Source organism: Chiloscyllium punctatum, chromosome 10 (genome assembly GCF_047496795.1).
Source record: "Chiloscyllium punctatum isolate Juve2018m chromosome 10, sChiPun1.3, whole genome shotgun sequence".
Lineage (NCBI taxonomy): Eukaryota > Metazoa > Chordata > Chondrichthyes > Orectolobiformes > Hemiscylliidae > Chiloscyllium > Chiloscyllium punctatum.
Window position 1 is genome coordinate 91,403,369 of NC_092748.1, and position 23,542 is coordinate 91,426,910.

The following is a 23,542-nucleotide window of genomic DNA, read 5'->3' on the forward strand; positions in this document are numbered from 1 at the left end:
AGCCTCTGATCTGCTCTTGTAGACACTGTGTTTATATGGCAACTCCAGTTGAATTTCTGGTCAATAGTAACCCCCAAATTGTTGGTGTAGGGAATGCTATCTAATCACGGCGATTGATATCACATAGCTATGACTATCACCATGTTGGATGTACAGTGTTTTTAAAGTACTGAGTCTTGTTTTTTATGGAGTCAGGACTTTGCATGGCACATCACTTTCAAGATGCAAGGTTTGCATTCACGTATTATGTTTATGTTTTTTTTCCCAAATGTATGCTCCTCAGCCTGAAACCCTATAGACAGTTATCTCAGTCAACCCAGCATGACACCACACACACACACACACACACACACACACACACACACACACACACACACACACACACACACACACACACACACACACACATTGGTGCTGTGAGGCAGCAGTGCTAACCACTGAGCCACCATGCCATACTTGATCAACTCTGTAAATGTTTTGAGCTTGAGCCAAGCCCAAGACAGAGGGTATGAAGGCCTAAGTTTTGAGAAAACTATAGAAAGGACAGGACAGCAATACACTACATTTTACTCATTCATGGGATGAGGGAATTGCAGCCTAGGCTGGTATTTATTGCCCAACATTAATACTCAGAATGCAGTTAAGAGTCAACCACATTGCTATAAGTCTGGAGTCACATGTAGGCCAGACCAGGTAAGGACATCAGTTTCCTTCCCTAAAGGACATTAGTGAACCAGATGGGATTTTTTAACAATCAACAATTGTCATCTGTTGACTCTTAATTCCAGATTTTTTTTATTGAATTCACCATCTGTCATGGCAGGATTCAAACCCAGGTCCCTAGAACATTACCTGGGTCCCTGAATTAATAGACCAGTGACAATACCACAAGGCCACGGCTTCCCCTATGCATGGCTCTTCATTAAGGAGGGATTAAAGTCAACAAGGTAAAAACAATGACTGCAGATGCTGAAAACCAAATACTGGAATAGTGGTGCTGGAAGAGCACAGCAGTTCAGGCAGCATCCAACGAGCAGCAAAATCGACGTTTCGGGCAAAAGCCCTTCATCAGGAATAAAGGCCCTTTATTGCCCGAAACGTTGATTTTGCTGCTCGTTGGATGCTGCCTGAACTGCTGTGCTCTTCCAGCACCACTAATCCAGTATTAAGGAGCGATTCCCTTGCACAGCAGACAGAACAGGGAAATCTAGAGGGCTGGCTGCTTACCTTGGGACTCTCCTACCTCTGGTCAAATCCAGCAGCATCTTAATCAGAGGGCACTAACTGCCCATTCAAGGACCTCAATTATTCCATTGGCAAGAAAACACTACCACTGGCAAAACTGTGGTGGGAACATGAGCAGACAGATGGCTGACAGACTGCCCACTTGACGTGCCCCAACCATCGAACCTGCCATTGTGGCATAGAGAACTTATATTTTAGGATAAGGACTTCCCAGCTGCCACTTGACGTGCCCCAACTATCGAACCTGCCATTGTGGCATAGAGAACTTATATTTTAGGATAAGGACTTCCCAGCTGCCACTTGACGTGCCCCAACCATCGAACCTGCCATTGTGGCACAGAGAACTTATATTTTAGGCAAAGGACTTCCCAGCAAGTTTTGAAACACTGGCTAAGTAATCTCGTTTATATGTACACTCTTAGGCAAATGTATTCCCAAGCCAGTCTTTGAATAGTTCTTAAAGATGTATTATCTCTGACCACAGCCTGTAAAAACAATCTTTTTTCTTAAACACCAATTTTACCACTGAACCTTGATGATACCAACTGGAGCTCAGGAGGATTTGTAGAATCAGAGAGTGTAAGGAAATGTAAGTAACAGATAGTTGTCAACATAAGGTGCTACAATGTCTGTCAGTTGTGTTCATTCTCACTGACTTTGGTCTTGCACTAAGTCTCAGCGATTGCTCCGGATGGCACCCTTGCAAACGTCATCTGTATTTCCCAATTCCAAAAACCAAAACAGAACAACAGAAACAAAGAAAAATTATTCAATTTAATAATAATTCTTTGCAGCTGTTTGATCTGTAAAAGGGTAAGGCTGCTTCAAAGGCTGTTAAGAATCTGGATTTGTTTTCTTGCATTCTGATACTTGTTTTCTATTCTGTATATGGCAAACTCACTAAAAAAACTGTTATTTGAATGCTTTTGATGAAGTACTGCAGCTTCAAATTCAGCATTCAGCAAATAAATGGACCAACAAATTAAGTGAATTTCAAGTAAATTCTAAGAGAATGTATTACTCTACATTTCACATTAGATGACTCTCCCCCACAGTAGGATCATGAGTATGACATTCCATGATTGCAAAACTGCAGGTATTTAATAAACTAAATTGTGTTCTTTTAACATTTGATATTAAAGTATGTTGATCTCAACATCACAGGATGGAATTGAAGTTTGTTTAAGATTTTTGTTTAAGCAAGTCTTAAGTGGAGGTGGCACTGACCTCCACTCTGCATCTCTCATTTATAGATCTTCAATTGGCAGGAATTAGTGGCTAAAGAGTTTTTCATATCACTTCACAGAAACCAGAACTCAGTGTTAAACAAGATGGTAAGGTAATGTTGTTTTGCTTTAATTAAACAACAATAACTGCATCTGCACTACTCCCCAATGTTATTCTTTAATTAAACTCAACACATCAGGTAGGTACAAGATTCATAAAACTGACAGCAGAGCACTTTAATGAGTCTGACCTCTGGATTATAGAGATACATTTGGCTTTTGAAAGGTACCACCAAACTACATATTAAACAAAGGTTGGATCATGGCATAATGTGTAACATTTAGAATATAAAACATCTGTAGCACATTCCTCTGTCCAATCAGCAGGTTCAGCAGGTTCTGTTAGATAAATTAGAAGTAAGAATTTTGTGCATGGACAACCTTATGTACTTTAATATTTCCAGAGTGAAGATCCAATAAACACTTCAGAAGTCAGACTTACCAGTACTATCTATTGAGACTGGTAGTGTCTCCCTGCTATGCCAGGTGCGTTCTGTGCCACAGTCCCTCTTTTCACTTTCCTCGTCCTCCCTTGGCAACAGTACTTGGTTTCCATGTGGGGAAGAATCGTGGTTGGGCATAGTCACTGGACTGGAATCTCTGTCCAGGGCATTAATAATACTGTCATCTTCTGCAATGTGAAGCTTGTCTTCGTCATCTGTTTCTGAACCCGTATCCACTACATTCTCATAGTTCAAAACTAAAAAAGAAAGGAATTAGAAGAATTATAGAGTTACAAAAATGTACGTGAAAACATTGTTTTTCTGAAGTGAAGAACTGAAGGTCAAGTGGCCAGAAAGCTGTACTGTTCCTGTGCTTTCCAAATCTAGTCCAATCTCACTGTTCAAATTAATTTCTTTACTTCAGACATCGTAACTGGCAGTCCACTTTCGAAATTTTCAGAACACTTGCAAACTATGCCAAATAAGCTTCAAAACATGCATCATATGTCAGAATAGCTCAAGAACCAAATTAAGCCAGTCTATTTTGCAGCACAGACCTGATGCACTTGCACCAGTATTCCTTAAAATAGACAGTTTATAAATAAGTTCTTTGAACTGAATTGAAGGTGGCTGCTTCTGCATTAGCTTGTCTTCCTAGTCATTCAGCATGCATGGTAGTACATAAATTGTCCACTTTACCACTAGACAAGAAAGATTAGAGTAATAAACACAGGGACATTAGTTTAGCTAGAGAAACATACCATCAGTTACACATACACAGACACAACACTGCCAAAATCTGTTTAACCCAGCTATCAAGAAAAACAAACAGACAGACACACACAAATACACACAGAATTCAATCTAGATGATAGGGACATGGTGCACTTTTTAGGAAGGGTTGGTACATTAAATGCTAATCTAGGCAGAGATGGTTCTGCCCCAGGATCGAATACCCCAAGGGAGGAAACCTGCCCACTGAGAGACGCTCTTCACTGTTCAGCAGCATCACCAGGGAATAAGTGGCAGCTGCTGGTAGTGCACCCACCCAAGCCCCAGGTCACCAAGGAACTCAGGCCATAGGCAAGTGATACCAGAGGAGTTTGTGGGGTGGGGGTTGCAGGAAAGATGGAGAGTGAGTTGGCAGCAACAGTAGAAGGGTAGTCACAGCAGCATCATCCCCATCTTCTCATTGCCAGGTTCTTCTGGCAAATATTGAGTGTCTCTGGATGAGGGACTCTTTCCCAGAAGCCTGCAGACAACTTCAACAGGTATGCCATTCAGGCCTCCATCATGGTGAATCCTGACCTGTTATTGAATCAATACCAGCAGGAGTAGGATGAAGCATTTAGGTGGACATTAATGGTCTGCTCACAGGCCTCAGCAGGGCAGGAAGACCACACACAAGCTTTGGTGGAAGCAAGAAGGTGGTAGGGATGCACCCACAACTCTCTTACATACGATTTAATGGCCCCCTCCATCACCTAACTCACCATGGACGAAGGCATTCAGTTCCACCCACACATACACACGAACAGCTCAGTAATATGGACTCTAGCATCATGGGGAGAGGAAGGAAGAAAAACATCTCCAGCTAAACCTCAAACAGTTTCAGATTCATTTTGATTCATTTTGATTCCTGTGTTCTTAATAAATAAATCCGGAAGTTTTATCAATTGAACTATCTCAAATGGCTCTCGCCAGCTATCAGATTATACAGGAGTGGCAGGAATAGTATTGTGTTTGTACCAGGTTTACAAGTCCCTTCGCATGAATTTGTGAAACATTGCAATCATTTCTATTTACAATTCTTGCTTTCCAAGCCTTCATGTCTGCTTCCTTTCCTGCTTCTGGAAGTTCTGCTGCTTATTAGTTTGTTAAGAAGTGTAACAAAAATAGTTTCTTATGTATATATATTATATATAAATGTTAGCCACGACAAAAAGATTACATTGCGCATATCTACTCATAATATGATCTTTGTATAATCCGCGGGCCTGCACTTGCCTTCCCAACAACTGCACAACAGGTGCAAATTAAAATGAAAACGACAGCGAAGTTGGGCAAACAGAAATGCTGACCTGGTTTGAATACCAATTGACGGGTGAAACAAAACCTTTTCAAAGAGGTGTGACCACAAGGGTTTAGGCAAGTTCAGGCTGGGTAATGCCCTTTGAAAATAAATGATTTTTTTTTAAAAAGGGAATATTCGTCTTCACTCTAGCTGTGTGGTCCAGATATACCTTGGCACAATTGGCTGTGCCCTTCCTTTGCAACGGTAGTTTAACCATTTCTTAGCAACGTGCCGAAGATTCTTTATTGCACAAGGGTTCAAGGCTTCACTGGATATATTTGTCTCAGGCTACAACAAAAGGTCTGAGTCCTGGGAAGCTACCAACCCAGCCCCTAAAAACTGGTCTCTGGGTGCAAGAGAAATAAAGAGAGGTCTTGAAGGAGTGAATAAAATTATCTAAGGCTGGACAAGCATTAAAAGGCTTTTTATTCCATAAAAAACATGCCTTTTAAGGTCTTTTGCGTGTCCACAGCATTCTCTGTGAATAACACGTGAACATTCCGGGTGCAGTGTGATTCAAATATTTTAGAGAAAAGAAGATAAATGATTAATCACGAGCTACTACACTCACAAATATCAGCACAAGCTAAATAAGCAATGAAGTCATGTCTCAGAGTAGGGGCAGCAGCAGAACACATATCACCCTCAAAGGGTAACAATACTTTCCCAACCTGTAAAATCTGCATGACAGTAAATATTGTTCTTATCATAAATACCAATTTCAGTCCTGACAAGAATCTCTCCCCAGAGCAACAAGCTCAAACCTCAGCACCAGCGACCGTGACTCAGTCACTTACTCACTAAGACTGTGGGAAAGATGCAACAATAGTGCTTCATTGAACATTTGCATTTTATTGCACTGATAAGCTCTGCACCCTATCCTGGCAAGTACAAATTATACCAAAATTATTCTTTTTTTTACAAAAAAGCAGAAAACAGTTTGGCATTCGATTCATTTCTGGTGTACATAACCTGAAGGCTATTTGTTTAATAACTTTTGTAAACCACCAGAATTTCAAATAAAGCAGTTTACATAAATGGGAAGTGATCTGCCTAGAAATGTTGAAAACTAAAACCAGTTTCCCTTAATTGACAGAAATATCTACATTTCAGCTAAAATAACTATAAATAAGTATTGGGCTCATTTTCCAATTTCAAAATAGACCGAGATTTTAATCCTCCTTTTTATTTCTTTCTGGTAAAAGCAAATCCTAGCTGGCCTTCCTCAGTCGCTATTATGACTTTGTTAAAGTATTGACTGTCTCTGATCCAAAGTGGGCCATTTTTACATGTGGCTCCTCCACATTTACCCAAGGGCCACCACAGAGGCTTTAGTCATCAAGCTGCAAATTGGCACCAGCACAGGGTATTACTTCAACCTACAAAGAAGTGGGTGCCTGAAGAATTCTTCAGAGTTATTTTGTAAACACTCAGAGAGAGAGAGAGAGAGAGAGATGTCCAGTTGCTGGTTTAGAATAAACAATGGCCCTTATTAGTCTCTGGACAATGTGAAATGCCTGCCAACTGAATAGCTGTGATGGACCCCAATGAAAATGCAAATATTTCACCAGAAATTCACGGAGGGATTTCTTTCGTGGTCACCTTGTCTTCTGGTCACTTTAGTTAAGTCATACTTATCTGGACTTGCAGTAGTCTAACTGGTTTTCCTTTGTACTCAAAGAGACAGCTTAATAATCTAACCTATGCAATTCCTGCTGGCATGGAGTGTTATAATTACCAATATCCATCATTTAAATATTAATATTGAAACAGATTTCTGGTCAGAATGTTTGACTGTAAAGGAGGGCAGTGAAACCAGCAATTCAAACTTGTTCAAATTTTTAACTGTTAACAAGTTTATGGTGACAAGTATTAAAGCTGATATTCTATTGATCTAGGTTAAAACAACAAAATGTATTAATAAATTTCAGGAAAATTAAAATAACAAGATTATGGGTCACAATCAGACAAAGGTCAAACCATCTTTATCAACTTTACTTTAGAAAAAAGAATAAAATCAGTAGGTTTTTAAAAAAATGGCACACAAGTAAGCTCTGGTTCTTCTCTGGCAGAAGAATTAAAAAATAAAATCTGTTCTTACATCACACTAAAATAAAAATATGTAAACACGTAAGTATGATTTTAGCTCAGTATACACTACAACAATGGTGTATTAACAAAGTCAATTATTTTGTTTTCTCATTTTAATACACAACAGAGATGCTCTTAAAGGCAAGAAAATGTTTGTCTGAACCACTCCTTCCGCTCTGTTCACTGACGTCTGATTTATATGAAATAAAACAAAGTAAATATATTTTTGAAGGTTGCTGTGCTTTTGTCCTGTATTTGTTTTTCACTTTCTAAACCGTACAATATGATAAGATAAAATGTTTCAATGGGAACAGACTTACTGTGCACTTTAAGGCTGCAATGTTCCTGAAGCATGTTTCTCAACTTCAGAAATTCAAGCTCAGCCGACCAGACACCTACACTAACTAAATGGTTTCAGTAAAGTTGTTCAAAAAAAAAACTTGCTGCTTTTGCAGAAGGCTGGCTTGATAAAGCAGCCAATGCCACCTCAAAATTGTTTTTTTTCATGCAGATATGATAGTTTCAGAGCTACTTCTATAAGATTTTGGGTCAAGATTCTGAAATTTAAGTTTTTAAGAGTAATATGCCTGCACAACACTTTTGTTTAATAAACTAATTTTCATTTGTTTGCAAATGTGCAACTCATATTCAACGTGGCATTGCATCACCTGCAATTGATATCATCATTATTGCAGAAATGACACACAACACTTCGCCCTCTGCAAACAAAAAGAGATTTGGAAAATCATTTTTCTCTTTACTTCACACAAAACTAATAGTCTTGTACAAATGTTATACACTCATTTGCTGCTTTGGTGAAAAGGTCCTGAGTGTCAGATCTGAAGTCCTCCTTATCTTAGTACGACACAGAATGTACAGAACAGAAACAGGCTGTGCAACCCAATTGGTCTATGACGGTGGTTACACTCCATATGTGCTTCCTCCCTCCCACCTATTTCATCTAACCAGATCTATCCTTCTATACTTCCTCTCAAATATTGATCCAATTATGCCAAAGTTTGGTGAACAAAAAAGCGCAAGTTTAAAAGTTTGTTTAATTTTTTTTCTACTTCTGCATTTACACACAAGACCGAAGAAGTGAATGGATATGTCACAATTGCATTCTAATCCCCTCACCTCACCATCCCTTCCCACTTAACCACATTCTTTGATATTTACCAGCTATAATCATCAATGAAATGTACACTGCTTTTAGCTTTCCTGTTGTGTTCTCTGAAACGTTTAGTAACTGAGGGAAAAGTACTCTCATGATGACTCTGAAGTACCCTTAGGTTTTGAGCGTGGGATGCATGTACAATAAATGCAATTTTTGGGAGGGAATCAGTAAACTGCATTTGGATAGTTCATAAAATTTGCTTATTGGCAGAATATACTTAAAATTGCGTCCTTTCTGTTAACTTATTCATCAGTGAGGATTTCAGCTGGCATTACATTGATTAATTTAGCCCCAACCTCCTCCCTCCAACACTTTCCTAATCAGTGCTCAGGAAAAGTCAGATAATTTAAACTAATATTTTGCATTGTTCTTCACGATTGAGGAGACTGTAAAACTCCCAAAGTTATCAGATAAGCAAGATGCTAACAAGAGGAAAGATCTTTTAACAGTTTTTATCACAAGGAACAAAGTACTTGAAAAAATAATGGGAATAAAGGTAGACAAGTCGTGAGGACCTGATGGCCTGCATCCAAGAGTTTTAAAAGGAAGTAGCGATAGAGACAGTGAAGGTATTTGTTGAAATATTCCAGAACTCACAGAATTTGAGGAGGATTGCAACAGATTGAAGACTGCTGAAGTGGCACTCGATTCATGAAGAAAGGGAAACAGGAAGCAGAAAGCAGAGGCAGCACAGTGGTTCAGTGGTTAGCACTGCTGCCTCACAGCACTAAGGACCCAGGTTCAATTCCAGCCTGAGGTGACTGACTGTGTGGAGGTTGCATATTCTCCCCATGTCTGTGTGGATTTTCTCCAGGTGTTCTGGATCCTCCCACAGTCCAAAGGTGTACGTTTAGGTGAACTGGCCATGCTAAATTGCCCATAACGTCCAGGAATGTCCAAGTTAGGTGGATTAGCCATGGGAAATAAATGGTTATCGAGATAGGGTAGAGTGATGAGTCAGGGTGAGATGGCCTTTGGAGGGTCAGTGTGGATTCGATGGGCCAAATAGCATATTTCCACACTGTAGGAATTCTATGATAATGAAAACAATACGGCAGTTAGCCTAACATCTGTCATTGGAAAAATACAAGAGTCCATTGTGATAGAAGAAATAGTAGGACATTTAGAAAGGTTTAATGCAATCAGAGTTAACATGGCTTTAAAAGGGAAATTATTTTTGACAAATTTACAATAATTCTTTGAGAATATAACAAGGAGACTTGATAAGGGGGAACTGGTAGATGTGGTGTATTTGTATTTCTAGACGGCATTCAATAAAGTGGCACATAAATAAGTCATTTCACAAGAGAGGAGCTCACAGTACTGTGGTAATGGTTTGAGGATTGGTTAACAGGAGACATACATGGTGATTTGTAGGCCTTTTTTCAGGTTGAAATGATGTAATTAGTGTAGTACCAACAGTATCAGTTTTAGGGCCTAAATAATTTATTATCTATATCAATGAGCTGGAGAAGGGAAGAATGTAATATATTCAAATTTTATGATGATACAAAAATAGGTGGGAGGGCATGTTGTGATGAGGAATACAAAGTCTGCAAGGGGATATAAATAAGTTGTGTGAGCAAGCAAAAACTTGACAGATGGAGCTTAATGTAGGAAAGCGTGAGGCTATGCATTTTTGTTGGAAAATTCAAAAGTCAGGATCCTATTTAAATGGAGAGAGACTCCAAAAAGTACAGTATAAAGAGGCATGGGTGATCTTGTGTATGAAACACACAAGAGTTGGCACATGGGAACAACAAGTAATTAAGAGGACAAATCAAATTTTGGCCTTTGTTGCGATGGGATTCTGGTTTAAAAATAGGGAAGCTCTGTTCTAACTGTACAGGATATTGGTGAGATATTGGTGAGGCTTTTCCTGAAGTACTGTGTACTGTTTTGGCCCTCCTATTTAAGAAAGGATGTACTGGCATTGGAGGCAATTCAAAAGAAATTCTCTAGGCTGATTCCAGTTTAAAAGGTTAGGCCTATCAGAGTTCAGATGAACAAGGGGTGATCTTACTGAAACGCATTAGATTTTGAGTGGACTTGACAGAGTAGATTTTGAGAAGCTGTTTACATGAGTGGGGGAAATCTCAAAATCTCGGACATAGATACAGAATAATAGGACATTGGTTTAAAAAAAGATACACAAGGAATTTTTTCTTTCAGAGGGTAGTGAATGTCTGGAATTCTGTACCCCAGATATTTGTGGAGGCTAGATCACTGAAAGTCTTTTGAGAGGAGGTAGATGGATTTTTGAAGTAACAAGGTTTGAGAGCTATGACAAGCTAGAACAAACTAGAAATTGAGGCCTGAAATGTTTCAATATGACCTGTTGCTCTATCTATTAGCTGAGGTTAGTGCTCCCAAAAGTTACCAATGAAGCTAAGACAGTGTGAATGACAGATAACTCAGTTTGATAACTCAGATAACTCACCCTTGGTGAGTTAGATGTTCATATATCGCTGCTATTATACTGCCACAATATCTAAGTAACTATAATGCACCTTGCTAAAGTACTTCAAAAACTTGCATAACACAGAGAACCATTTTGGTAAAATGCACACCTACAAAATGGCCTAGGGCTTTCGAATAAAGGTGGTGTACAAATGACACCTTGGCTGAGCCACAAGGTGAGTAAATTCAGCAGCCAATACAATGACGTTCACAGTCAGCAAAGACGTCATTGTGCCAAACTGTTTCCTGATTTGTGATCAAGCAAATTAGATGGCATGGGGGCATCAAGTGTGAAGATAACACATTAATTGCAGGCTTGTAAATAGAGCTGGCAGCTGATTCAATTGTCTACGATTGAATGGAGTTTAAATAAATTTAACAAGGGTCAAAAATGGAAGAAAAGTAAAAACAAAATGTTGTAAAGGTCTCATCTTCTTCAAAGTGTTAATCCTCCTGCCATTACAGCCTATGAAGAAATTCTTCCACCAGAAAAACCAGCAACATTAAATTATGATAAAAGCATATCCTCAAAATATTCTTTCTTTACTAAATACTAAAAGAACAGATTGAAGTTTTTACATCAAAGCCTGTCATACTTTTTTCTAAGTATTCCTATTCTCCTGTGTAGCTCTCAGTTGCCTTCACTTGCACTCAGCACCATGCTTTATGCTCCCAAAGGGAACAGTACCTGAACCATTGAATCATCTACATTTCAAGACCTCAGTTAATCCTGGGCTTAATGTTGATTAATGTGCATGCAAATGGCATCAGGCAGCATTGGAACGAAAGATCACTTTCTAAAAAATGTATCAGTTGTAAAATCGCTTAAAGCTGACCAGCAAAACTCTCTGTAAAGTCGTTTCAATAAATTATCAATCAAATGCAGAATACTAATAATGATTTATAGTCCAGCTAGCTCTTCAGAGCTCCTTTGTTTCCACTAAGGCATAAAACATTACATCCAAGAACAACAGTAATGAAAGTCACTCAGCCAGATTCGCCCTCAGCCTTTTCCTCAGTGAATCTCAACTTTCACTGAAACTTCCTTTACAAAATTGTTTATACAGAGGGTGACTAAAATCAGACCGTACCTTTAACTGAAGAAATGGCAGCTTGATTTGCAAGGAAATGTCATACTGAAAAGAAACCTTTATGATCCCATACAACGATAGGCCCGAAACAAACACCTTCCATCAGCAGCAAAACAGTACTTTTTTTAAAATCCAAAGTTCACTTCTGGTTGGGGCAGCCTATACTCAAATGCCTTGTAATCCTCTCAGTTGAGAATCATATTTAGTACTGGTGCTGGGAATTAACAAGAGCCTTCTCTGTCTGGCACGGCTAATGGGCGGTGTGTTGCTTTCTAGTCCATCAGTTGCAGGGCATGTAAATGGTCACTCACCTCATTGGATGGAAGCAATTTGTCGTGCTTTCAAAAAGGGAGAGATTTGGAAGTATGTTAATCACCTGAATGGCTCAAAGGGGAGGTGTGCGCATTTGCAAATTGGAAATGAGGTCATTGTCTGTTAGGTTTCCAAGGGGCGTTGTGCACTGTTAAAGTGACAAAGATGCAGCTGACTATATCAGGCTCACCTAACAACCCACCAAACTGGGCAAGAAGTGACAGAAGTGAAAGGCACAGAAGCAGACGCTTGATACATTACGAGGCCTGCTTTGTGGAAGGGAAAACAAGCACAAAAGCAGGAAATTCAGTGATGTGTAAATGGAACAATGAGAAGGGAGAAGTTCAACAATTTCTGTCAGGAGGCAGCAACTGAAGCTGGACTTTAATTGAATTAAAGTCCCATTATTTGTTCAATTCCAAGCAACAGGCTAGCAAAGAAAGGTTTGCTCAACTGTTCTGAGGTACCACCTTTCCTCACCCTGTAATAGTCAGCCATCTGTGCACACATCCACACATGTTCTATCTCACGACAATTGCACTGGGCCCCTATCAAGCAAGGACGCCAAAACACACACACACACAAAAGCTCTGCAGGCCTCCCTCAGGTCCAAAGAGCAGGGAAAAAAAACTCGTTGCTTGTCACACAGGTGAGCCAGCAACCACATCCTATCAGCCTTAACACGCATCAAGCAAAAGAAAGGTTAAAATTAGAAAATTCAATTTATTTGATAATTTCCCAGAATAATTAGAGTTAATATGGGTTAATTAATATGCAAATCTCTCAGCAGATGTTCTGCAGCAGGGCCCAAGCGTGAAAGCAGTCTGCCTTCCCCTACGTGATTTCGGCTGTCAGTTATTGGGCATAATTACTGTAACTAACCAAATACACACAAAACGTTGAGAATATAAAATTGTTACAGTTTCGCCTGTGTGCAAGCTGGTACTTTGCTGTCACAAAGGGGCCAATTTCTTTTTAGAAAATAAAGGTCTCTTTTTAGCTTCCTAGGGCTTTTAAAAAGGCAGTGACTAAATTAAGTATCTTATCTGCTCCCATGCATAATTTAATCAGTATTTTTGTTGAACTCCTCCTCTTGATACACTGGTGCAAACAGTGCAAAAGCTGGCAGATTTTGAACAGGTATCGAAAAAAAAAGTATTTAAGAGGTGACCACGTGGGCAGGGTATATTCACAGCTCAAAAGCGACATTTACTATTAGCAAATTAGTTCATAGTTTTTCAAATTTGCTGCTGAAGATTCTCACTGTGAATTTATTTGCAAAGCAAATTAAATCACTTGTAAGCATTTATTATGCCACGCAAATGTATTTATTCTGTAAATACCAACAGCACTTTATTGGCCATCTAGTTATAATGAACAACACCAATTATTGCAAAAAAAACCCCTTGAAGAACCAAATGTTGTAACACCATGATTGACTGGATGTTGTATATTTCCACTAATGTAATTTATCTGATGGCCCCCTACACACATTTACAAAATAGTGAGAGAACATTTTCCATCTTTTGCGTGGTGACCAGTGGTCCTTTAATGTATTCTTCTAAAACGTCTAAAATTATAACATATCGAACCAATCTTGAAATGTTTCCATTGCTTACCAAATGTGCAATGTCATAAAGGCTTTTTATAGCATAATTTACACACTTATTAATTTCATCCATTTAAAATACACGTTAATTTTGTGCACACACCGAGTATTTTCTAGAAGCCTGACAAAAGTTTGCAAGTATCAGCCAGTTACCAGGGCAACACTGAACATCCTATTGAATTAAGGCCTGAACAGGGGGAAAAGCCCCCTCCCAAGAGCTAATCAGGAGCCACCTGAAGGCCTCAATTAGCCTTTAGGATAGTAGGCCACTCTCCATACTTTCTCCCTGACGGGAGTTCCACCTACCATCCTCCCATCTAATCAAATGGGTCCCACTTCTGAATGCGCCTCTAGCAGGATAAGCATACAACACTACCAGGACTTTCCACTCTGTAACATAATACATCAAGCACTGTACAATCATGCTATTCAATGCTTTTAAAGCTGCATCCTTGAAGATCCAGTTTGCAGGCATTGAACTCTGTGTAAAACATTGCACCTTGGGGCCCTTTTACATCTTTCCTCTCTCACCTTAAACCTATGCCTTCTAGTTGTGGAATCCCCCACCCCAGGGAAAAGATCTTGTCTATTTAACCTATCCATGCTCCTTATGATTTTATAAACCTCTGTAAGGTCACTCCTCAGTCACCAACGCTCAAGGGAAAACAGTCCCAGCCTATTCAGCCTCTCCCAATTGTTCAAAATCTCCAAACCTGGTAACATTCTCGTAAGTCTTTTCTGAACCCTTTCAAGTTTCACTACATCATTCCGTTAGGAAAGAGACCAGAATTGCAAACAATATTCCAAAAGTGGCCTAATCAATGTCCTGTACAGCCACAACATGACCTCCCAACTCCTGTTCTCAATACTCTGACCAATAAAGGAAAGCATACCAAACGCCTTCTTCACTATCCTGTCTAACTGCGACTCCACTTTCAAGGAGCTATGAACCTGCACTTCATGGTTTCTTTGTTCAGCAACATTTCCTAGGACCTTACCATGAAGTGCATAAGTTCTGCTAAGATTTGCTTTCCCAAAATACAGCATCTTGTATTTATCTAAATTAAACTCCATCTACCACTTAGCACATTGGCCCATCTGATCAAAATCCACTTGTACTCTGAGGTAGCCTTCTTTGCTGTCCACTACACCTCCAATTTTAGTGTCATCTGCAAACTTACTAACTATAACTCCGACGTTCATATGCAAATCATTTATATAAATGACGAAAAGCAGTGGACCCAGCACCAATCCTTTGTGGCACACCACTAGTCACAGGCCTCCAGTCTGAAAAGCAACCCTCCACCACCACCTTCTGTCTTTTATCTTTGAGCCAGTTCTGTATCCAAATGGTTAGTTCTTCCTGTATTCCATGAGATCTAACCTTGCTAACCAGTCTCCCACAAGGGACCTTGTCAAACGCCTTACTGAAGTCCATATAGATCATGTCTACTGCCCTGCCCTCATCAATCCTCTTTATTACTTCTTCAGAAAACTCAATGAAGTTTGTGAGACATGATTTCCCATGCACAAAGTCATGCTGACTATCCCTAATCAGTTCCTATGCTTCCGAATCCATGTAAATTCTGTCCTCAGGACTCCCTCCAACAACTTGCCCACCACCGATGTCAGGCTCACTATTCTATGGTTCCCTGGCTTTACCTTACCACCTTTCTTAAAAAGTTAAAATATCTTACTGGGTGCAAGCGTTCAGAATGACCACTTGAGCAAGATATTAAAAGCGGTTGATATATGTAACACTTTAACAACTATAACATACAATGATATGGAACTTTAACAATAAAAGCATGGTCCACTGTGCTTCACAGGAGTATTACAAACAAAAAAATGACACTGAGACACATAAGGAAATATTAAATCAGATACTTAAAAGTTTGGTCAGAGAGTATGGAACATGGTGCTAACAAGTCAAGTGAGGTTTTAAAAGCTGTGTATTGGAGCTGTTAATTGGTGCCTTAATGTGGGGGTAAAGATATAAACAGGTAAGGAAGGGATGAACAGGTAAGGGTGTAGAGCCTAGGTAGTTGAAGTTGTGCCAACAATGTTTCTATACTCAAAACTGAGGTGAGAACTAGAGGAGGGCTAATGTCTCAGAGACTGTGGAACTGGAGAAGAACATAGAGATCAGGAGGGGTGATGCCATGGAGAGATTTGAAACAAGGCTTTGAATTTCAAAATCAAAATAGGCCAAGTAGAATAAAATGGTAATAGATATGTACAGAATAGCATAGATTTGTAATTGCCTCCTGAATGTAACATTAATATGTCAAATAAAGTGTCTATTATAGAAATTGGCCCATCTTCACTTCTGTTGAAAATGAAGGAAATGGAAATTGGGAGGTTTCTGTAAAAGCTGATTTATAATACTATTTTTACATCTAGGTGGCGAATTGAATGTGTACCTTTTTTTTCAGACTTTCCATTGGGATCCATTGTTAAAAAGAATCCACAATACCTTTCTAAAGCACCAGAAAACTTTACCCTTAGATGTGTGATTATATGAGTAAAGTAAGACTTTGAAGAAATATGTTTACATTTGGGAATATAATGTCTGAGAAGGCTTTCTTGTAAACTCTATAGCAAATAAATACTTAGCTACCCTTGGAAAGTGAACCATTAGAATAGGCCAGGATCTGCTGAAGTGGCCAGTACCTTTTAGTTACAGCTTTACTTGAAATAATATATTACTACCCAAAGCACCAATTTATATGTTCAATCCCTCCACACCAAAACACAGAGCTGAATATCATATGCCCCTGTCATGAATATTTTCATAGGTTGGTTATCCAGCTTTCCACCTCCCTGCCTATGTCCAAGTTCACCACCACATCATGGAGGTTGGATGGGTGCCGGAACTAGCAGCCCACCCACCATATGTATATAAATAAAGGATTAATTCAGCTTGTTAAAGCTCAACTGTCATGATAATACCCTGGCCGCATCAATATAGAGCTGACTTGAGTAACCCAATAGAGTGGGCAACCTACATGAAGAAAGGCAAGAAGAAAGGGAGGCAACTTATTCATAGGGTGCTCTGAGTGTATCAGAGCAACACCAGCCTTTCCTGAGATAAAACTAACCTAATCTTTCTGACAGATCCAGGCCCACCCCTTTTGCCCCGAAGCTCTCAGTTCCCACCTCTTTGCCAAGTCAGTGAAAGCTAAAATCCTCTGCAGGTCTCTTCCTGCTGGCTTGGCTATGCCAAGCTTTAGTGTTGGCAAGCATGATAGAGCTTACTCCGAAGTGAAGAATAAATCATTAGCCAATTGAACCCACCCACAACATATTATGCCTTTGTGGCAAGTTTCCAGTAGTCATGTAGACTACCAACAACCTTATTTTCCATGGAAACAAGTTGTCTGCACTACCCTCAAAGCATGCTCAATTCCTTTCCCCTTCCATAGTTAGCATCTAACCAAGATTGCTTTGACTGCACCTTCCAACCCCACCACCTCTGCCACGTGAAGGGACAAGGGTTACAGAAACTTGGGAACACCATCCCTCCACATTTGAAAGTTCGCCCCCAAAGCCACACATCATCCAGATTTGGAGATATTTTCTGCTTTTTCACTATCATTGGATGAAAATCCTGGAACACCATTTCTAACAGCACCATGTGGAAGTTCCTATATTACATTAACTGCAGAAGTTCAAAAAGATGAATTTCACAAATGAAATCTGGGATGGTTAAAAATGCGAACCTTGTCATTGATGCCTACATTTTATGAACAATTTTTTTAAAGGTATTCCCATTAATTCTGCTAATTTTTTGCTCATATTGGCAATGCTCTTTGCTGGTCTGAGGGTCACTCTTGATGCAAAAAAGGGTTTTTCTCAATTCCAGTGAGGTCACCTTAGTGTAGAACTTGTTCCCACTGATATGGGATGACTCTATCTGCTAACAAGAGGCTGCTCTTGTTTTTTAAAATGGGAGCAACCTTCTTGGCAATGTCTGTCATGCTCTTTGTCAACCTGTGACTCTTCTTTCTGCTACATAGAATTAGAACTCCAAGGCAGTTTGCAATTTAGATTTCTTCCAAGCCCATGATCAAAAGCAAACATTAAAATGTGCTGGATGAAATACATAGGGAGACTACCTAGCCCCAGATTATCTTGCCTATGGGTTTCCATTTACTACAAATACTAAAAATATAAGAAATCATTGGCTTAAAAATACCATTTTAATCATAAGGTGCTATCTCCTGTAATTTTATGATGTCAGTCACAAAGAAGGCATTGTCTGTAAACTTTTATGTTCTTTTCTGCATTTCCATGAACTTTCTCATCAGGTACAACTCACTATTGAGGAGTGTGGGATCAACCAGCTTACCTTATGCAATATACCTCATATTAGACACAATGTCAACTATTTATTCCCTCAACAGGAATTCTTTATGTTTTTTTTATTCATTCACCAGATGTAGGCATTACTAGATAAGCCAGCATTTATAGCCTATCATTATTTGCCCTTGAGAAGGTGGTATTGAAATACATATTTAAATCACTGCTGCCCATAGTGCTGTGAGAAGAGGGGGTCCAGAATTTTGACCCAGCAACAATAAAGGAGAGTGATATACTTCAAAGTCAGGATGACGCGTGGCTTAGAGGGAAACATACAAAGTAGTCATATTCCCATGCATCTGCTGTCCTTGTCCTTCAAGGTGATGGAGGTTATGGTATTGGAAGCTACTGTCAAAGGAACGTTGGTGACTTACTGCAGTGCATCTTGTCGATAGTACATACTATTGTCACTGTGCATCAGTGGTGGAGAGAGTGCGTGTTGAAGGTGTTAAATGGGGTACCAATCAAATGGGCTTTTTTATCCTGGAAATATTAAATAACAAAGGCAGTCAAGCAAATGTTTAGAACATTTTTTGCAAAAAAGGCAAAATGGCAGCCATCATAACATTGAAAAATACAACATGTATTTTTTTGAGATCTATTAATCTACTCAACCTGAAACCAAAACACTAAAGATCTGAAGTCCATGTTCTGCTGTGGGAATTGTTACAATACCTCTCCTCTGCTCTTTCATTTCTTTTCAGTAATCCATATGTGTTGTCACATGTCCAGTTAGTTGGTTGAACCTAATTCAAACAAAGTATCTAATACCAATGAGTAGATTCACTGAAATTAAATGCTGTGCTATTTAGGGAGAAGCCACTGCAAAGTTGACTTTTTAATGTTATTGGTCTGTTCTCTTTAAAGTAAAAATATTTTTCTTTGCCTGCAAATTTTAGTAAAACAGAGGGAAAGCTTGCTTTCAAGTCTGTTTCTGACTTAATAGCTTACATCTAAATTCTACCTATCTTTTCACAACTTTGTAGTCTTTCTCACAAACAGTCACAATGAACATCTTTTCTCCCTTCCCCAAATGATTACACAGCACTCTTTAACATTTGACCAAAATAAAAGAGTGAACATTTACTTACCGTAGACCTGTGGAAATCTGACAGAAAGGATTTAATTGTTCAAAAGTCAAAAAACTTCCTGTGCGTTTTCTCTGAAGCCGGGTCTCTTCCACTACTTGGTTTCAAATCCCTTTCTTTTTCATTTCAGCTGTTCCGGGAGGCCTGTATGGCCCAATGCCACCAGCAGCCTGCTAAACCATATCTCTCAGGTACTGGAATCTGCTGATGCAGACAGTAAACTGGTGCTCATCAGCTAAATACAGGGTGTGGCAACAGCCAGGCAGATAGTCACACTGTACTGCTATCAGCTTCCTTTCTCTTGCACAAGAGACCTCTTTTCTCACAAGTGTAAAACAGTCAACATTTGGCACTAGAAACCCCCTTCCCCCTCATCTTCTAAGGTATGAACAGTACTGATGCTTCCAACTCACTATTTTGGCATGAGAGAACAAATAAATGTAGTGATGTGTTCAGGGTGTGTTCTACCTTGCAAGAGGATGATTGGATTATCAAACAGAGATAAAGATTGAGGAAAGGAAGTCTATGTTATTCCTAAACCGGCCCTCTTATAACAGTACACTGATCAGTGGGAGAGAGAGAGAAAAGGAGAGCCAAGAAGTGTGCTTAATATAGCAAGAAACTCACTTGCGACAAAGCAGTAAAAATTCCATTAGAATAGCATGAACAGACCTTTTTCACTTGGTGTCCTCTATGGTGAGCACAGCAAAAATAAGATAACTTAAATGTTTCAATTATTCATTTATAGCATCCCATAACTGCACTACCTTGCATAACTTTAACCTCATGCCTCAGATTCACTTGCTAAATATATATTTAGTAAAGACTAATTTATATGCTAACACATCAAGCATATGTTGAACACTGTTTCAACACAACACAGTTCTACACAGCTTGAGTTATAAGTAAAGAATGTTTCAAACAGTAATTTAATAGCAGTTGCTTCCTTTTCCATGCAAACTAAATGAGAATTGAAGGACTGGAAGTTTTGCTTTTGCTGGTCTTTAGATTGCTACAAAAAAATCTGTAATACAATACCTAATTAAAATTCTGAATGCTCCCAGCATTTTGTTCCCACAGATTCCATTTACCTTCCTGGATATGTTAGAATATCAGAGACTTGAAGCTGGAAAACAATCTGAATTATTCAATGTTGTTTTGCATTCCTTTTGGTAACTACTTAATGAAGTTTCTTGATTTGACCATATTGTGTTCATACATCCACTTTACTGATATCGAAAGCCTATGGGGACCACAATGTTCATGTTGTCAAAAATTCGTTAGGAATTACTACATAATAGATATCTCAAGATAATCACTTTTTTGTAGAAGTCACAATAAAAGGTCAACCTAGTTTTCAAATTGCCACCTACTAATGACTGGCAACCAGCGAAGAAGATTGGATGGCTTACACTACGGCAATAACTGTACAACTGCATTTCTACACGATCCTACGGGATTGCTTCAAATGACATAAATGCAATGAGTTAAAATTGCACTTCTGTTTTAATTATCATAAAACACCAACATTTGTAAAAACATACTGTTCCCTCTCCTGCCAAGGGTTAGTGCACCCATTCACTTGAGGGCCTTCCTTTGACTTCAAGAATCGGATATTTTACAGGGAACCAGCCCAGCAATCTCTGGGTTAGAAAGTCAATCTCAAACCACTTTGTGGTACTCAGCCGGGGGAGTGATGTATTCAAATTAATATCGACTTATATGTCCATACAAAGCAACTTCCAGTCACAAAGTCCTCCACTTCTGACAGGATATACAAACTTGCTTGTATGTAATAGCTTGTATCTAATTAAAGGGACTATCCTGCAACTTATTTTTATTGTTGCAACTCATACAATTTCTACATTCCAGGGCTGCTTTGGGTACTTGGCTATTATTTTCAATACTTGCACATTTATACAAATGATACACTGGGGAGATGGTTTCCGGGTGATATATACTTACCAGATTAAAAGAAAACGGATGCCAGGTCAGAACTTGCAACCCAATACTTTTAAAAGTAAACTTTCAATTGTTTGCATTTTAGAGTGGGAGGAGAAAACAACAAGAACAATCCACTTCTAATCATTTGCAAATAAACTTAAAAACTATGAATTAACAACTAACAAATTTCAAGTTACTTCTTCACTCCAAGTAACAAAATTACATCTTTTATATATATATATTTGTTTATGTGACTGCAGTCGATAAGGTGCTGCATTGCTATAGCAAAACTCTCAAAATCAGATCCTTGGAAGCATTCCAAAACAAATTGTTCTCTTCCCTGGAAATATTTCTGATTGAATGTAAAGACTACAGAGGAACCTCGATTATCTCGCATTCGATTATCCGAATATCAAATTATTCAGCAAGATCGCAAGCTCCCGATGCTTAGCTAAACTATGTTATCCAGCATTTGATTATCCGGAATTCGATTAACCGAACAAAATCCCACCCACGTCCTTCAGATAATCGAGGTTCCTCTGTATACGGAAAATCATTCTGAACAGCATCTGTGCTTTGAGCTGTGTTAATAGTGGTTAACTGCGATTTACCTTCAGATGGGAAAGAGCATTGCAAGGTGGTCAAGGCAGTTTTCTCTCTTAGAAACTGAAAGATCACAGAAAACGCTCTACAGGTGAAGCCCATGTCCCTGTTCAGACTCATCTTAGTGTTTATTCAAATGGAAATGAGAGTAAAACACATCTTTCCCCTCCTGTGCCAGCATCTTTGTCACCTGAATAGCATCCCCACCAGGTATCAACGAGATGCAGGAAATGGCTTTCCTTCTCATCCCACCTCTCTGCAATGAGTAAATGAGTGGCTGACAAGAAGACCCAGCTTCCCCATGTCTCCTCAATCGACTACTTTTTGATCAGGAGCATGAAAGACTGAATATGTGTGAATTCTTAGGTACCTGGGGTATGGAAAGTGGTAATTAGCCCAGCAGGATAATTGATGTGTAGATTACGCAGAGAACAACTGCTTTGACTTGCTTGTTCTTCTTAACACTCCTAAACAGATTCTTCTTTTTTCCCTTATTAATGAACATTTACCTCCCCGGTTAAACTGATAGAAGCCATCTTGTATATTAAATGGAAGGCTGCTCTTCATTGTGTTCTCCTTGTGTTGTGCTGGTGTGATCTTTTTCTCTCCCATGACTGACTGCATATTATCTTTGAACCAACACCTCCCCCACCCCCTTATGCACACTTCCCCCTGCGAGTCTCACCTAACTGACTTAAACTCTTTGACTACTACGGGATTTGCGGCATCTTTCAAAACCAGAATGATTCAACGTATATGCCATGTGTCTCCAATTGTACGTTGTTGTACTTTAGAACTCAAATTTAGTCACTCAATCTTTAAATTATTTTCAATCATCACTGTACACTTAGGAAATTATAAAGGCGATCTACATGCGATGCTGTGAAGCCCTACTCTCCACAAGGTACTGAAGCATGATGGGGGCTAGGAGAAATCTAACTCCTCCAGCGATCCCCGCTGAGATTTCAATCAGTTTTCAAGTCAAGGAAAACGAAAGCAGCAAGGATGCAAAGTGTTAATACTGCATTGCTATAGCAAAACTCTCAAAATCAGATCCTTGGAAGCATTCCAAAACAAATTGTTCTCTTCCCTGGAAATATTTCTGATTGAATGTAAAGACTACAGAGGAACCTCGATTATCTCGCATTCGATTATCCGAATATCAAATTATTCAGCAAGATCGCAAGCTCCTGATGCTTAGCTAAACTATGTTATCCAGCATTCGATTATCCGGAATTTGATTAACCGAACAAAATCCCACCCACGCCCTTCAGGTAATCGAGGTTCCTCTGTATACGGAAAATCATTCTGAACAGCATCTGTGCTTTGAGCTGTGTTCATAGTGGTTACTGCTATTTACCTTCAGATGGGAAAGAGCATTGCAAGGTGGTCAAGGCAGTTTTCTCTCTTAGAAACTGAAAGATCACAGAAAACGCTCTACAGGTGAAGCCCATGTCCCTGTTCAGACTCATCTTAGTGTTTATTCAAATGGAAATGAGAGTAAAACACATGCAACTCATTTCAAAATGGGTAACTTTTTGCATTCTCATCTCTACCTCAAGAAAAAATAATTAAACCATTAACCCATCAAAACAAACCCAATAAAAGGCAGTGCCACTTTTATTAATCTTTTGCCCTCACTTGCGATAGAACAGTCCATTGAAATCATCCCTTTTTGGTACAAGGAATTCAGAAAGATCTCTGGCAAATCAGTTTGTTTAGATTCGGCAAGAAAATAAAGAAAGCTCTGTCACTTT

At 39.1% G+C, this 23,542-nt stretch overlaps 1 protein-coding gene across 6 annotated transcripts in view; it reads right to left on the bottom strand.

Moving 5' to 3' along the window:
* The window catches only part of LOC140482369 (zinc finger E-box-binding homeobox 2-like), a 147,937-nt gene that overhangs the window by 44,323 nt on the left and 80,072 nt on the right, over positions 1-23,542 (bottom strand). For 5 of the 6 annotated variants that reach the window (XM_072579744.1, XM_072579745.1, XM_072579742.1 and 2 more), the window contains one exon: positions 2,974-3,231. In XM_072579744.1, coding sequence (XP_072435845.1) covers positions 2,974-3,231 — 258 coding nt within the window. Of the gene's footprint in view, positions 1-2,973; positions 3,232-11,867; positions 11,889-23,542 lie in introns of those variants that run through there. The other variant, XM_072579747.1, reaches the window with a different exon arrangement.